General features: G+C 44.2%; 1 protein-coding gene across 11 annotated transcripts in view; it reads left to right on the top strand.

The window, feature by feature from the left end:
• diaph2 (diaphanous-related formin 2) overlaps positions 1-13,726 on the top strand; it is a 319,038-nt gene that overhangs the window by 75,745 nt on the left and 229,567 nt on the right. For all 11 annotated transcript variants that reach the window (XM_084690922.1, XM_084690925.1, XM_084690924.1 and 8 more), the window contains one exon: positions 5,741-5,880. In XM_084690922.1, the coding sequence (XP_084547048.1) occupies positions 5,741-5,880 (140 nt within the window). The remainder of the gene's footprint in view (positions 1-5,740; positions 5,881-13,726) is intronic.

Here is a 13,726-nt window from a genome sequence, read left to right as displayed (position 1 = left end):
GTACTCCTCAGGAGGTCAGGGACCTGCTTAGTATTATCTCTGTGTCAGCCTCATCAGTGAGTGCTGTCAAAAAAAGCAGGTTGTGTGTATGTGTTTGTTGAATGCTCCTCCCCTTGGTCTGGCTGTCTGTCTGGGGTTAGACACAGGCTAAGGATGTCCAGAGGACAAGGGATGGGTTTCCATTTCAGAGGTAAACACAGCCAGACCATCCCTACAGGTGATGTGGGAGTAGAACACACACGTTCTACTCAGAACCACTTTTAACTTTTTAAAGTTTGACTCTAATAAATGACACCACTCAAAAAGGTAACTTTCTCTGTTGCACGTAAATGGTAACAACACTTTTGACCTCAGATGAAGATCATGAAAGCTGTAGCAAGCACCAATGACGGATGAGAGTTTTGTTAAAGGTTGAAATCATTGAATCGACAGGCTTTAACAGCTGCAGTAGAGTACTGTGGGTGCGTGAAGGCCATTGAATTCAAGGCATCCTGCCATCCAGCCTACACAACAAAGGCAGAGCACTCGGCTGAAATCTGCCCCTGAAAATGGCCGCTAATAATATTAAATTTAATTGGTCGTTATACAACTCTGGACACCATGTTTTTGGCATACCCTTCTACGTGTGTCAAAGTTCAAGTCATCATTCTATTCATTGGTATCTCTACTTTTTCCCCGAATTTTGGAATATATACTGTTTTGCCTTTTTGTTTTAGGTTTGATACATTAGTTCATTCTTATCAGGCTCAATATCTTTTCACCTTGTTTGGCTTTTGTTCTGGTTCTCAAAGACCTTGAGTCTTTAAACAGGAAATCTCAGCTCTGTCTGCTCTCCTGTCCTCTCCCTCAGCACCAATCCCTCTATCTCCAGACCAACTAAGCTGTCATTGCTATTGGATCAAAAGGTTAGCTATAGTCATGTTTATTTTGATCGCTCGCGCACACACACACACACACACACACACTCTCTCACACGCACACACACACACACACACACACACACTCGCGTACACACGCGTACACACACACACACTCGCTTACACACGTTGTGATAATTTGGTCTCTGCCCAGGAGTTCATGTTCTCTTCAAATTGAAAGTTGTGATTTAATTTTTTTGGAAGTACTTTTGTTGTTGTTCTTCCCCCACACACTCACACACTCTCTCTTTCCCTCTTTCTTTTATCCTTTCCTTTCTGTACAGCCTTACCACTGATTGCACCATTGTTGTTTAATGCTTGGTTATTTGTTGTAAACTGGAATGGTTTCATAAACGAGTCAAACTGTCAGTGGTCTTTCTCCGGTTGGGTTTTAATTTAGAGAGATAAAAATACAATAAAATAACATATAAAATATAATATTTACAAGAGAAAGAGAATGCAAACTACAAAAGGTGAATATATTATATACAGCACCTTAAGTGATTTCCACCATCGCATGTCTCTTTTTCCATTCCTCCATCCCTCCATCTCCCTATTCCCCATCTGCTTGGCTTATAAAAGCCTTGCCCCGGTGGGAGTGCGCTCCTTCAGAAGGGCAGAGAGAAATCATGTCCACAGGTCCTGGTGGGGAAGGCCCCTCTGCGGGTGAAGACTAGCTCCCTGGCCACATGAAAAGTGTCTTATCTGCAGGCAGCAGAGCCTTGTCCTTTAAGTAGGCGTCGGGGAACTCATTGTCCAGGCTGCGAGCATCTCAACTGATCCGTGTTCCCATGACCTTTAGGACCCCAGGAGAGACACGGACAAGCGTTATATTATGCAAGATACATGTTTATGTAAGGTTTTTGTGTGTGGTCTTTGCGTGCTTATGCGTGCATATGGGTGTAATAAGTTTTGTGGATGTGTGTTTCTGTGCATGTATGTGCACACTTCAAAAAGTAGGGACTCGCATGTTTGCCTCTGTGTCCCTGGCTGCTTGAAAGCCTGTCATTCAAATTCTAATGAGCAGGAAATTACAGCGTGAAATAATTCCAGCCACTTGGCTTTGATACTGCTTGATGTGCACTAATTGCCAAGATGGTATCTGTATTATTTTTACCAAAGATCAGTGGGGTGCTCTGGTGATTTTTGTTAATCACAAACAAAGAAGAGGTAATTAGGTTGTTCATTATTCAGTTTTTTGTTTTTTTTTGGAGGGGAAGCCTCTTGTTGATATGATTACATGTATTACAATGAAAGACTATAGCATGTTGACTTGGATTCCTGCTGTGGTTTCTTGCGTGGCTTCCTGTTCAGTTTCCCCCACGCCTCTTTCCTCCGTTCTCCTGGTGGTTGTGATCATTTCATCAGATGGATGAACCTCCTGTCTGGTGACATGTTGTCAGCTCTTGAAAAAGCCTCCGTGTCTCAAACTTGAGAACCCAGCCATGTGAGAAGTCTCCTCACTGTGCTCGCTATTCTGTTCCATCACACTTTAAAGGTCATGTACACACTTGTAAACACACACATGCGCACGCACACACATTCATACCAGTTGCAGTTTATTTAATTAGGCAGATGTCAGTGCTTCTCCAGATCAGCATTTAACAGGATTATTCTGCCATGCTGCCCTCACACTTTAATACATTACAGTGACCGGTGATCATGTTTGCTGTGCTATCATCTACCCCTGTCCCCTAATTACACCTTTCCAGCTTACGTTTAAGGCATTGAGACAGCGAGAGACAGCGAGAGACAGCGAGAGACAGCGAGAGACAGCGAGAGACAGCGAGAGACAGCGAGAGACAGAGAGAGACAGAGAGAGACAGCGAGAGACAGCGAGAGACAGCGAGAGACAGCGAGAGACAGCGAGAGACAGAGAGAGACAGAGAGAGACAGAGAGAGACAGCGAGAGACAGCGAGAGACAGAGAGAGACAGAGAGAGACAGAGAGAGACAGAGAGAGACAGAGAGAGACAGAGAGAGACAGCGAGAGACAGCGAGAGACAGCGAGAGACAGCGAGAGACATTGAGAGACAGAGAGAGACAGAGAGAGAGAAAGAAAGAAAGTGAGAAAGAGAGAGACTGACACGTCGTTCTGTGCTTTCTAGTGAGCTGACAAAGAAGTTGAATAATGTATCAATCACTCTTCCTGTGTGTGCGGAGAGGGCTGTGTGGAGGCTGCCAGCTTGTTATTGTCTCATTACAGGGGAAGATGACATGTGGTGGTACAGCCTGCCTCGGTGTGTCTGTCTCCCTGCTCTGCCTCATAGGATGTACCTCGCTCTCTCACTCTCCAGGGAGAAAGAGAGAGAGAGAGAGAGAGAGAGAGAGACGGTGGCTTATGTCCCATGTTTCCTCCTAGATTAAATTGACAGGTTCCCTGAAGTAATTGCTCCCAGTACTATTTTCTTTGGCAGGAAATACCGTTATCGACAAATGTGGTATTCAATAAGAACAAGAGATGAGACTGTGAGGCTGTGGTCAACAGGCTGTGTCTTTTCCTTTACTGGCCAGGTAGTTATACTCCCGTCCTTCACCCCCACCCCCACTCCATCTCCTGTGATTTCCACCTCTCATAGGTCACTCTTGCCCTTGGTCTGCCTCTCTCTCTCTCTCTCTCTTTCTCTCTCTCCCTCTCTGTTAACCCCCTCAATCTCTTTCACATTGTCTCTCCCTCACTTTCTCTTTTTCCTCTATCTCATTCTCGCACTCTGGGGTCTCTTTTGACCATTTGCCTGTGTTGACCAATTCCCCCTGGCCTGAAGGTTGAAACTCAATTACCCAGGAGCTAGCACCGCCCTTGTGATTGGTAAGGTGCACTGGTGTAATGTTGATATCATCCCATATGATTGATTTGGGCCAGGGTCATTAAACGGCTTATTATGGTCTGTGTCTTTGGTTTCTGGAGGTAAAGGTCAGCAGATTCTGAAACCGGAGATCTACACTTTCTTTCCAGAATGGTCAGTGTGATGGGAATCGCTGTGTGAAGATTAAGAAATGCCTGGAAGAGGTGGTCTTTGACACAAAAACACTCTATATTTAGTTCTGACGTTGAACATATAGTTATTATATTTACCAAGGACATAATAAGTTAAACACTGTAAATGACTACAACGTTCTGTGAATGACCCCCTAAAGACCAATAGCATTGACATGCTGTGGAAGGTAATACATTATATGGAAGGATCCCATTCATTCCTGGGCAGGTACAGACTGGGAAAGGTCAGGTTGTTAAGATGCACACCTTCAAAGCTGAAGTGAGCCTTCTATCGAGTATAAATAAAAGAGTTAGCCATCAGCATAAGCAAGAGCCAGGGGTGCAGTGAAGGGCCTCACCTCCAGAGCTGCGGACCGCAGCAGAGGGATGGCTCCAGGCCATCCCAGCACAGAGAGATGGGAGAACGTATATATGAGAAAGTAGCTGCACCTTTTCCTAGTCCCTTGCTAACTTCTCCCAGCCGCGTGCGAACACGGCCAGTAATGCCTATAAAAAGGACAGGACATAAAAAGGAATATTACAGGATCAGACAGATAAAGGTGTGGAAGGGTGGATGGTAGGAATGTATGTGCAAGTGCCTATCATTTGAACTCACCATAAAAGCTCACAGTGAGTTGATAGCGTTCAAGTGAAATATGGAGTCTGTACATTTATGTCGAGATGCGCTTGAGGTAGAACATTTTCCCTCTAGTTTCCCCCCCAAATCTTTCAACCTTCTATGAAACAGTTCAAAACACACAATTAGCAGGATACTGTTCAATGTTTTCCCACACATGGCAGTACTAGGACATTTCCAAAGATAAAACACCTGCAGATTTACTCCTCTTCAATATCACCTCTTCAAACCAACTCACTCCCGTTATTGGCTGTTGTTGGTGTAGCTGATGGCAGATCTGAATGATGTGTAATAACCCATGTTAACAGGTGGGTGTTTGGTGTTTATAGTAGACGTGGCTGTACGTGCAACCCTTTCCAGGTCTTCTTTGTGAAGAGTCAATCCACTTAGCAGCAGTGTGCACGGTGCAGGGGCTTGGCAGCCTGCCTCCCTTCTTGTGTCCCTGTAGGAAGGACCTCCATGTCAGCTCTGGCTCGGCTGATCCATAGCAGTGGAAAGACATTTCCATCTATAATTTTCACTCTGAACGCGACATTTGGCACCAGGGTTTTGGCTCTGTTTCAGAGCGGAGTCCCTGGGAGTTTGTAAATGAGTCTTTCAGAATGTAAATTGGAACATACTCCACACATACTGGACGATACAAAGGAATTGTTACCCCATTTTGTTTCTATCTCTTTTTTTATTTTTTTTGGGGGGTGGTATTTTGCATTTTAGGAGCTTGGGCAATTTGAACCAGTGAACAAGAGTTGAGCTGTGGGTATGTTGGGATTGATGGGGGTGTGGGGGGGGGGGGGGGGGGGCGTGGGGAATAGCAATCATTCTCACCTGCTGGAGTCCAGTGTGATCTGAAGCCCATCCCCAGACATGAACTGTGAGATGGTGTGATACCTGGGGTTTTCATTGCCAAGGCCCTCTACTTCCTGTCACATGTAATCATCACAGGTCTGGCTACATGAAGCCAGTCATCCACAATGATACCAGCACTCTTAGAGCCAGACTGATGGAACTGCAATGACAGAGCAATTGTCTAGATTAGTTTGAAGAAGGAAAAAAAAAAAAAGATAAGAGGTTTAGCATATTTCCATTATTGGATGTAAATGACTTCCGGAAGATACTTTTCCGTCTTTGGGTTAGTTTATTGCTATTGTTCAATGTTGTCAGGTTCTTGGCTTGTATTGATGACTTTGCTGTATGTGTGCTTTGGTTCCAGGGTGGACTGAGGAACAGCAAGCATGAGTGTACCCTGTCGTCACAGGAATACGTCCACGAGCTGCGCTCGGGCATCACAGAGGACAAGCTGCTCAACTGCCTGGAGTCCCTCAGGGTCTCCCTGACCAGCAACCCAGTCAGGTCAGTCCCTCACCTCCAGACCATTCCACGTCCTGGTGTTCTGTCTGACTGCTCAACCTCCCATAAAATGGAACAAACATGGACTTAATCTAACTTTTTTCACCCCCAAATAGTTATATCTCAACATCGAGATCCAGAGTGCCTTCATCTTTGCAATTTTAACAACTGGTGCCTATTGGCTTCCACTTCCTGTGCTAATTGGTATGCATGTCAGGATCTGTCTTTGGTGTGAGAGGCAGAGGCAGCAATGGGCTCGGTTAAAAGGATAGCCTGTAGCACAGGCCGTTAAACAGGCACAGCCCATAGTGGAGCTAAGAAAACCAGCATATCTCCTCTGTCTCTGGAAGTTGGGAGTCTAAGCTGCCAGAGCTCACCACTCTAACTGTTAGGCTGGAATAGACTGCAGGTCCGGACTCCACATCAGAAAACCTCGCTGTTTGATGAGACCTTAATAAGTGCGCGGCCCTCACCCTGAGATCAACCGCGCACGCTTTGATTTCCCTCCCACGCTCATTTCCGACGCCACAGAGAGCTCAAACACTCTCAGATTTTTTTGTAATATGTTTTGATTGTACAGAATATTTTCCTTAATTTCTCTCCGTTTTCTCTGCCCTTTCCTAGGGAGCTTTGATTGCCTCCTCATTCAGTCATAATTAGGCCGTCCGACATTGGGGAGGCTGTGCCCCTTCACAAAGTTCTGGGCTTCTCTATGTCTCCTAGATGGGGTCTTCAAATATAATTTGGTCCCAACAGCACAAAGGAACCCTCAATGACAGGACAGGCTCTCAATTATTTACCAGCCTACTGTCAGAGAGATGTTCCTTAATGTGAATCGATGAGTGGTGCATATAAAGTGGTCATCAGATGAGTGGCAGATATTCTTGCCCCTCGGTGCTTGGAGAGAGGACCTGTCTGCCACCCCAGCAGACCAGTTATTTGATCCAGTGGCTATGACTGGCATTATCCTTGTATCCTGACCGCTCGTAGCAACTAATAGGCTTTGGTGTGGTCTCGCTAGAAAGATCATGCACACCCACAGCTAAAACAACAGACATGCTCTGCACTTCAATGCTCTGCAAAGCAATTAATAGATCTATTTTGCCCTCTTGTGCTCTCTCTTTCTCTCTCTCTCTGTCTCTCTCTCTCTCTCTCTCTCTCTCTCTCTCTCTTTCTCTCTCTCTCTCTCTCTCTCTCTCTCAATCTTCATGGTTCAAGAGTGTTAGGAAAACAGTGGGTTAAAAAGTAGTTGCTTTGGATATTGTTTAAAAGAAAGAAAAAATTAAGATCTTTTTATACACTGCCTGAAGGTAAGCTCCCAGGTCCTCACCTTAATTAAGGTAAATGACTCTCATTGTCTGGCTTTATCTAATCAAGCCCCTCCTGCCAGGTCTAAGTTGATGTGCTCTACCCATTGTGTTTGGGGCTGTTCATGAGTGTAAATGAGTGTGAATCACATTGGTTGGTGGAGCCCACGTAGTGTTCTCTTCTGAGACTGCACACTCCCAGAGTTCAGTCCTGCTAGCGCTGGGGGGTCACGTCAGCCTCGCTCCACTCAGCGAAAGGCCAGTTGGCGCCGAGGGGGCGAGGGAGGCCAGGGCTGCCCTTTGGGTGTTTTTCATAGAATCTTGTGACCAGGGAGTGAGGGAGCGAAGAAGCGAGGAATGGTGCTCAGCAGAGTCCTGGCCTCCCACGGAAGGGCAGGCCTAGCCGGGGAGAAAGGCACCCTGGGGTGACAGCAAGGAGGGAGACCGAGTCTGCTTCTCTTCACACCACTTATAGAGTGTGGGTGTATGTGTGTGTGTGTGAAGGGGCGGCTTCCTCAGGTTACTCACAATTAATATGAATGCTCTTAATTGTCACGGATCACAACACACAGGAAATGTGAGGTGCTCTTGGGCCATTTTCTGATTGCTCTATGTTAATGTAACCTTTGTAAGGAGATATTCTTGTGTGTTTGAAATAGGCATGAAACAGACAGCAGGACAATGCATTCATTCTTCTTTCAAATTGCCATCTGTGGACGAAGCAGGAGCAAACCTTTTCACTGGAGTGATATTTCACGCTGGTTTTGTCGTTAATTTCATTTCAACATGGTTCCTCGTCCCATCAATTCAGGACCACCTTCCAAATTGATGAAAGTTGCAAAATAAATACCACCTCCATTCTCTAGTCAGCTGAACAAGTGAAAAGGTGTGTGCCTGGCTGCTTCAACTGGATCATGTTTGTGGTTATCCCTTGCATTTCTCTCTCGGTATGTTTGTTGCATTAATCTTCGGCACAAAAAGGGAAATTATTTTGCAGTTTAGCCCAGGGCTCATCACTCATACTGTGAGTTCTCCAGTTTCCCAACTCGTGTTGACCATGGAAGACAAACTTTCTGTGACAGAACAGCAAAACGATATATTTATACCGATTTACTGCTATTCCTTTGTCATGGATCATAGCAATGGAATAGATGTTTTATCAAAAAGTGACGTCCTAGTCATCTAACTAAACAGCAAACTATTTGTTAGTTGCAGTATTGTATTTCCTTTCACTTTGCTGATCACATGTTTTTTAGGGACTAGATGATGAATTTATATAGCTGCATTTAATATTACAATTTAAAGAAAAATCAATACTGCATATATATTGGACAAATACAAATCACTATCCACTCAGGGTTGATCATAGATCACTGCACACTAAACCTAATGGCCACACCAAAATAATAAGCTTAAGCAAAGTAACAACTAGGTTTGTCCATACAAAAACAACTCTGTAAAGTTTACAGTAAATGCATGTGGATCATGATTTCAGAAATCACTTGACCAATACTGATTAGTAACTGCCATTTTCGCTCATTTTATGAAGTGCTACTCATATCATTTAGACCCATCTTACCAAGTGGTGATCTTGATCACTGTTCATGCTTTGTTTTGCTTTCTGTGTGATATTTAGCAGCCAGTTAATTTCCTCCCAGTGTGCTGTGTTTGTGTAATAGTTTAATTGGTGGGGCTGTGCACCTGTGTGGAAGCCCAGGTGGTGTCCCCGGTAGTCCCACACAGGTGTGTGGCAGGCGGCCCTCACATGTGCACCCACAGATGGCATTGCCTCAAGCACCCTCTCCCTCCGTCTCCAGACATGGACGGACACATTTGATATCATTATTCTTCAAATAAATAATGGTCATCATATACAATATATGTTCTTGCCAATTTGTCTATTTCCTTCATTTTCACTTTAACGCCCTTTATTGGACCCGAAGTGCTGAATTTTGAAGTGTTGGGCCCGTTTGACATTTTCAAGGAGTCGTGTTTCATTAAGTTTTAATTCACTGATATGAAGTGAGATGCCTACTTACAGATAATGATGACACTTGTATTTCCTCATTTATAGACAGTTAATGTGTGGTGCATTTAATGGCAACTGCATTCTGGTTTGTTTCACAGTTCCATTTTTCTGGTGTTACAGTGTGAAAAGTGCCACGGGGCTGGCAGTGGAAGTGCATGCATTCCAATTCACAATAGCAGAAGTTTTAAGAACTTTTCTTCACACCCACTCAGACACGAACCCTTCGGCTGATGTCATGTCTATTTTTCATGTGTTTATTTTTTATTTTTTGCCTGCATCGCTTCCCACTGTGAAGTTCACTTTGTCAGATAATTGTGCTCTGGAGCGTCAATGCTAGGACAAGTCTCGTAGGGCTTCCTGTACCAACGCTCCATCAATACCTTTCCAATAACAGGAGAGAAGAGTAGCTTCAGCTGCTATGTACATGACGACACCCAGCTTCTCACATTCACGGACCTGGCTTTTGAGTTCCTAGCACTAAGCCTTCAGTATTATAGTCTGACTCTTTTAAATCCCTGCAGTGACTTACACATTGAATATGCTTGCTCTCAGATCCCCTAGACAGATTTAGCCAAAATTGAACTTGCCTCTAACTTTTCATTATGTGGGAATCTTCATAGCATGACTGTAACATTTCCTCCTGGGCATTTCTAGGAGGTCTTTTGTGGAGGCAGGCTGAGTGTGCTGAGTGTGGCATTTCTTCTCTGGGTCAGGGTCTGGAGACTGAAGGTGCACATTGTTGTGATCTTACTGCTCCGCCAGGCTAGGGCGCGGCCACACTTCTATCGGGCTCAACAGCTTTTCCACAGCTTAGCGCCTGTAGCCAGGAACTGTGGAGGTAACGCATATCGCTAGTAATGGGCTTATTAGTAGCTTTGAAGTTGTGCTGCCGCTTTGCAGGAGGCAGTTGATCAGCCTCCAGTTGTAACCCTGGGTGATGGAGGGGAACACAACGACACAGCGAGACACAATTAAATACCCAGCAAGTGTCTCTGAGATATAAATATATATTTAAAAAAAAACAATGTTCTTCAAAGAATTTCACTTTTATCAATACTTAGTTTTTCAAGGTCAGGGTACAGACTGTGCTGCATCCATCCACGCTGCCTTGTTTGTTGTTGTTGTCGTCATGGTATGATTCACTACAGTGTGAATTCTAGTTCACTAGTCTGAAAAGTAGGACTATGAGATGGGTAGTAATGTAATATGAAGTCAGCTCTTTGCTGATGGATGTTCCCTGAGTTTGTTCGAGGAGTTTAAACTGAAGGTGCCAACGATACAGTATCAGCCAAATATATTCTATAGTGAAGGAATATAGGTTCAACTTTGTCATATCTGATAAACAACATTGCTTCTCAACATTGCTGCCCATCCATGTCAGTCTGTCTTTAATCAATGCTTTTCATTCACTTTCTGATTCTGGGCGTTGCCCTGTCACTCTAAATCAAACTGGGAATTGGTCTAAGAAATTAGAAATATGTCCTTTTAAAACAGGATGTCCTCAGAGGGTCAGATGTCTGTTTCTAGCTCTCACAGTATTTCATCATCACATCAGTCAGGATATTCGTCCATGACCTCCATGAATCTTTCACAGAATCTTTTTCAAAATAAAATGAAAAATGATCATTTCCCTAGCAGCTATTTTACGTTTTTATGTTGGTCCAGCAGGATGCATTTGAGAAGAATACTCAGCACAGACATTGACTCCTGTCATATCAAGGACATTGAGGACAAGACAGACTCAAGCTTTTAGGTCAAGCACCTTCCCCTCCCAGCCATCTCAGATGTAATGGAAACCTGCAGTTTGATTTCCACCATGACAATCAAACGCTGGCTTCCTCCTGGAGGGTGGAGTGGGGGGAGGAAGTACGAGGAAAGTTATCAGAACTTTAGCTACCTGTCAGGGCTGTGGAAATAAATTATAGCTGTTGCTATGGTGACAGAGAGGGGAAAATGAGTTTGAAACTCTTTGTTGGGGTCATTTTTCCTTCTGCTGTGCTCTGAGACTTGACTCCCCAGACTCAGTTATTACAAAGTGTCCTGAACCCCCCTCTGGGCTCCAGACAAGCTCTTCTGCTCTGGCAATTGTCAAGGAGAAGAAGGGAAAAAAAAAAAAGACAGGGACATTTTGGCAAATTATTAAATAACCAATGCAGGCCCACAAGGGATGGATTCAGATTTTGTACAATTTTTTTTCTGTAATTGTGTCCAACCATGATTTAAGTAAAACTGTGTTCTTAGAAAAATACTATGCAACACAAGTAAAGTGTTTTCTTTATTTTTCTTAAGCGATATAATGTACAACAAACCTACATGCGTGTTTATGTATGCATCGGGGAATTACACAGCATAAAGCAGTCTAGTGCACTCAAAAAGAGTGGGAGAACTAGATTTAGTCCGTAACCTCACATCACTGGACTCATAGCAACTTTCTGCTCAGAGGCAGTAAAGGGTTAGTGAGATCTAAATGTCCTGGGTGACTGGGTATATTTTAAGAGGGACTCACATTTTATGACACCATCTGCTAACCTCCCAGCCAGTCATATCTGTGGAGGCCCTGGAGCGAGGCATACATAATTTAGACATATCTGATTTGAATTCCATATTGATTTAGTTAGACATTGTATTGCCAAGGTAATGGGGAGAACTGACATTTTCCCTTCTCCAAACCCAACACCCTACAGGTACTTTCAACCTCTCCTCTACATGTGCCCTTCGTGTGTTCTGCTTGGGCCCTGATCAGTTTTAAATCACAGTTACATTCTCAGGTGATCGTGTGCAGCATTGTGTGTTTATATATATATATATATATATATATATATATATATATATATATATATATATATATATATATATATATATATATATATATATATATATATATATATATATATATTAGGATGTATTCACATTCTCTAACCAACATTCCAGTGAAACGAGAACCAAGATAACTTTCTTGGTGCTTCATCGAAAGACAGTTTGCTGAAGTTTTACACTGAAACGGTTTTCAAGGGACAGTGAAATGGTACCGTGACACAATTTGATCAACTAAGTGCTGGAACCTTCCACCTTGAGGGCCTGTCTGAAACAGCAGGGGTGGGACAGAATGGTAAAGGCCTCTTTGATAAGCAGTGGCTGTCTGTGAGAACAGGCATCAACTGGAATTATCTGTGGTGGAGTGCTGACAGATTTACCATGTTCTTTCAGCTTTTGAGTGTTCTTTGCTGTCTTTGAACTAATCAAGATGTGATGGGAGAGAGAGAGAGACAGAGAGAGACAGAGAGAGACAGAGAGAGACAGAGAGAGACAGAGAGAGACAGAGAGAGACAGAGAGAGACAGAGAGAGACAGAGAGAGTATTATATTGAACTGTACTGTACTTACAATACTTGCCAACGACAGAGGAAATAATTCCTGTACAGATCATGTTTCATGTCTTTATTAATGAACCCTATCCTTAGTATGATGAAGTGATCTCTGTAGTCTCTGTAAAGATGAGAAGAAGGTCTCTCTGGGGGGTGACAGATTTGCAGATCTGAAGATTCCATATCATTCAGAACATCAAACCCAGGAATCCCTTCTCTGTACCAGCACATGCACACAGCTTCACAGCCCTGTTCAATTAAAAGGACTGATCAATCAGCACGTTGCCAATTCCACACTAGTTCCCCCTCCACTCCCCAGCAGTCAAGGCTTTATCTCAGGAGCCTCAGGGCTGTTTAGGAGATAATTAGACATTTCAGGAATGTTTTGAGCTCAGCGGGGGATCATTTACAACTGTCTGGGGACGCTGGTAAACTGTCCCCTATTCTCTGTCTACTCTGTTTATTTAATCCTGCAATTGCATTACTTCTTCGATTCACTCCACACACACAGACAAACACACATGTGCTGCCTACAGCACTTTTGTTGTTGCCACTTCACCAAACCTCCTTCAGTAGCCCCTGCCTAACCCCCCCCCTCCACCTCCACCACCCCCCTATACAGCTACCCTCTCAACCTCCAATCCAAAACCAGCAAAAAGTGGAACATTCATTTAGGTGCGGGTTTGATGTGCAGTCATTGTGAGACCCCCGTTTTCGGGGTCCTGCTGAGACTCAAATGCCATTAGAGGCGCCGGGTGGTCCTTCTCAACGATGCCGACCCTTTTTTCTCAGCGCTTGGAGCAACACAGCCAATCGCATTCGCAGGGTGCTGACACCAGGAATATTGTCCTCCGCGGGTGCCACCGGCTTTAGCCTCTGCCTCACTCTCTGGAATCCAATATCTCCAGCGCTGCCACTTGCTTCTGCGAGTGGGAAGGTTAATACGGCTTTGTAGTCAGCCACATGCAGACCAACACTGTTCACTGAATCTGCTGAAAGTACTTGTGCCTGTGTGTGCAGGCTGGGCTGCCCCCTCTGTCACGGTGTACAGCAAGGATAATTTCAAGATCTCCCCTCCCAATCATTTTTCTTAAAGGGGAGGAAGTCGTTCTAGTGAGCCAAACGCATGTCCAGTCGTCAATGCTGACT

This window comes from Hypomesus nipponensis, chromosome 1 (genome assembly GCF_054491055.1).
Source record: "Hypomesus nipponensis isolate SF chromosome 1, ASM5449105v1, whole genome shotgun sequence".
In the NCBI taxonomy this organism is placed as follows: domain Eukaryota; kingdom Metazoa; phylum Chordata; class Actinopteri; order Osmeriformes; family Osmeridae; genus Hypomesus; species Hypomesus nipponensis.
Note: the sequence above shows the minus strand (reverse complement) of the source record. Positions and strands in the feature narration are given on the sequence as shown.